Source organism: Mizuhopecten yessoensis, unplaced genomic scaffold, assembly GCF_002113885.1.
Source record: "Mizuhopecten yessoensis strain PY_sf001 unplaced genomic scaffold, ASM211388v2 scaffold10563, whole genome shotgun sequence".
In the NCBI taxonomy this organism is placed as follows: Eukaryota; Metazoa; Mollusca; class Bivalvia; order Pectinida; family Pectinidae; genus Mizuhopecten; species Mizuhopecten yessoensis.
In genome coordinates this window covers 402-3,885 of record NW_018408609.1, presented here as the reverse complement: position 1 = coordinate 3,885, position 3,484 = coordinate 402, and the positions used below count along the sequence as shown (strand labels likewise).

General features: G+C 37.3%; 1 protein-coding gene across 1 annotated transcript; it reads right to left on the bottom strand.

The window, feature by feature from the left end:
* Positions 1-385: 385 nt before the first annotated feature.
* LOC110461074 lies at positions 386-1,730 on the bottom strand. Its single transcript, XM_021514359.1, has 2 exons — positions 1,228-1,730; positions 386-915 (listed from the first exon to the last, which is right to left on the bottom strand). Exons 1-2 carry the CDS (start codon positions 1,686-1,688, stop codon positions 804-806), a joined length of 573 nt encoding a protein of 190 aa, XP_021370034.1. The 5' UTR covers positions 1,689-1,730; the 3' UTR covers positions 386-803.
* Between the last annotated feature and the right edge of the window lie 1,754 nt (positions 1,731-3,484).

The window sequence follows — 3,484 nt, the reverse complement described above, 5'->3', positions numbered from 1 at the left end:
AGGCCCCTGGGGGCTGGGGACCAAATCAGCCATTATTTTTGTTGACCTTTGGCCATGGAAGGTTTCTGCATAATTTCATTGAAATTGGTTCAGGGGTTTTGGAGAAGAAGTCGAAAATGTAAATTGTTTACGGACGCACGACGACGGACAAAAGGCGATCGCAATAGGTCACTTGAAACTTTGTCTCAGGTGACCTAAAAATGTTGTTTTCAGATTTAACCATACAAACCACAAAACCTAGATTCCGTGGACATGCACATCATCAGCTGGGTCCTGCAATTCCCAGCCTAGACAAACTGAGTCAAAATACATAATAATGATCACATAATATTATTTAAACCATTGCATGACGCACACCTTGATCTTGATACTGGACCAGAGATGACATTCAATCGACTGTAAATGTCATGGCCAACATGCTGACGTCATCATTATTATCATGACGTCATAATTGTACCATTGAACACTGCAGACTTTTCCATGGAAGTGGCTGTTCTATTCATTGAACATGGAAGTGGCTGTTCTATTCATTGAACTATCACACACGATGCATACATTTATCTGAACTAAATGCCACATATGATAGCCTGCATTATGGTGTTTGCCTGCAAAGTTATGTCATTTATATCGATCATTAATGCCATATCAACACAGGTCAATGCTTAAATATTTCACATGGAGCAATTAACACGAGCATAAATAATACGGTTAGGATGGTGTAACTAAATGTTTAAATATTATCAAACTGTTATATATAGCACAGGTCAATGCTTAATTATTTCAAATGGAGCCTACATGAGAAATTATAAGTACCGTACCGATGGTGATGCATCTGGCAATGGAGTTACACCAAGAACACAAATACTCTCACCCATGCTTTTCTGAGCTTCCAGAGATTCCTGCTTTGCAATATCTCTGGAAATTAAATATAACAGGATTGCGTTACAGATAGGCTACAGAAAATTATTAATTTATAATATTATCAAAACGTAAATATTAACACATGTACAAATCTGCATATGAAATGATACACATCAGGCAAGTTCATTGAATGTATTACCTTTACTAACATTTCTTGTACATGTATTAAGAAAACAATAAGAGTCATATACAATTTCAGTAAACTGCAAACTTATTTTTTCACATGTATCAATTAAATGTTACATTAGTATGTACAATCAAATTAATCTAATTCCGTGATGAAACTTATAAATCATCAATCATTGCAAATAGTGTAAAATATACTTACAAACATGTCCCACGCTTAAGCTTTGTGTGGACTTGATGTGGTGCGTTTTACCGTAAGGGGCTTTGTTTACCGCACCGCAATCTGGATTTTGGCACTTAACATACAAGTATCCACTCAATCCTTTCCTCAATTCTCCAACAATATTTAGAGATGTTAAAGGAATTGGCCCTAATCTGCACGATTTACATGAACTTAAATTGGACAGTAAAACGTCAAATTCAACAATCCTCCGGCCATCTTTCCACCCAGAAAGTTCTGGATGCTTACCTAGCTTTATATTGTTAAACAAATGACAGTCGTCATTTTCACAACTTCCCTCTCCTTTGCAGAAATGTCCACCGCTATAATCATGATCTATAAGTACTTGCCATTTCTTGACAGGGCGTATTTTTGACGCGAGCCTCTTGAAGCGGCCGCTCAAATCACGAACAGCCGCCATTTGTTTACATTCGTTTCCTCAACGGGCGGTAACTCATGTCGAAATAACGTCGAGATTAGGGGAATTCCCAGATTACGAAATTTCCCGATGTCGTCCGATGTTTGCCGATAGTCATTTCTGTTGTGGTGGCGGGAGTTTTCGACTCCTGAATCACTCTCTCCAACTCCGGATTTATCTCTAGCCCATCTCTACTCGCCAAATGTTTGAGGAACAACACTTCATTTTAGACTGTGACGAGGTGGTAGGTTTTGGTTTAGTTTACGCTTTAAGTTAAACTACAGAACTTGCTGAAGACCTTTTCAAGATGATATTATATTATCCAGATATATGATTTGTGTTTTGCTGTCGGAGAACTATGTAAATCTGCTAGGAGAAACACTTACAACGTTATTTGTAAAATATTCACATGCCGGTGAAATCATGTCCTATAATAATAATAATAATAATAATAATATACAACATTTGATATAGCGCCCTATCTAGCTAACATAAGCCACTCTAAAGCGCTTTACAGTACATAGATATACAATTAATACAATTAGCATATACATTAATTAATTCAATTTTGAGGAATTCGCAGGAGCTGCCTTATCAGGCGCTAACTACTAGTCCTATGCCACCTGGCTAATATCTCCCTATGTGTGTGTATGCCTGCGTGTGTGCTGGAGATGTATTGTGTTCTGTTTTGTAGTGGGACCGTGCTTCCAATGGCATCTTTTTTATAGTGCCACCTCACTTGAATGCTACAGAACAGATACCGCAACATCCACCACAGACCATTGTATACTCAACCTGGGTTGTTGGAGTTGTGTGGGCAGGAGAAAAAGACTTTCTCTGATATTCCATGCGTACGACGACTTCGAGGATCGAACCCCGGCCGTCTGCGTGGAAGGCCGAAGTGTTAACCACTCGACCAATCCGCCTATAAGCTATATAAAATGTGTATAGTTATATGTAAATAATACCGAGATGTTTCTTTCATACTACACGAGACTTGTAGATATTTGCTTGCTGTCTTAGAGGTGATGTGGGATGGTACGGTTGTTAAATAAAACGTTTGTAGAAAAATACGTTTATTTCATGGATTATATCTTGTAACGAGAACAGAATCGTTATGGTCCGAAAGTTTGAAAAATTCGAGGGATTCTAGGTATTTTTGAAATAAAATGGGACAAAAATTTGAATGAAATTGTAAACTCAACGTTTTGCTATTAAACACAAGATCATGGCTCATATACATGAAACCGCTCTCATGCTCAAACTAGATTTTGTGCTCAAGGCGAATTTCTTATCCCGTTTACTTAATAAAAATAACATTTTGTCAATGTGAAATAATTTGGAGAGACTTTGGGCCGAATACCATATACGGTGTTTAAACTTGGCCTTTTAACCATGTGACACGATTTTAAACCAGTTACAATAAAGAAGGTTTGATCACAGATTCCATGCTTGAGCACGAGAACGGTTTCATGAATACGGGCCCTGACGAGTGAAAACAGAACGTAACACCACAACGGTGATTGTACCTTTAGAGTTTGGTATTAGACAGAGTTTGGTATTAGATAGAGTTTGGTATTAGATAGAGTTTGGTATAAGATAGAGTTTGGTAATAGATAGAGTTTGGTATTAGAGAGAGTTTGGTATTAGATAGAATTTGGTATTAGATAGAATATGGTATTAGATAGAGTTTGGTATCAGATAGAGCATGGTATTAGATAGTGTTTGGTATAAGATAGTGTTTGGTATTAGATAGAGTTTGGTATTAGATAGAGTTTGGTATTAGATAGAGTTTGGTA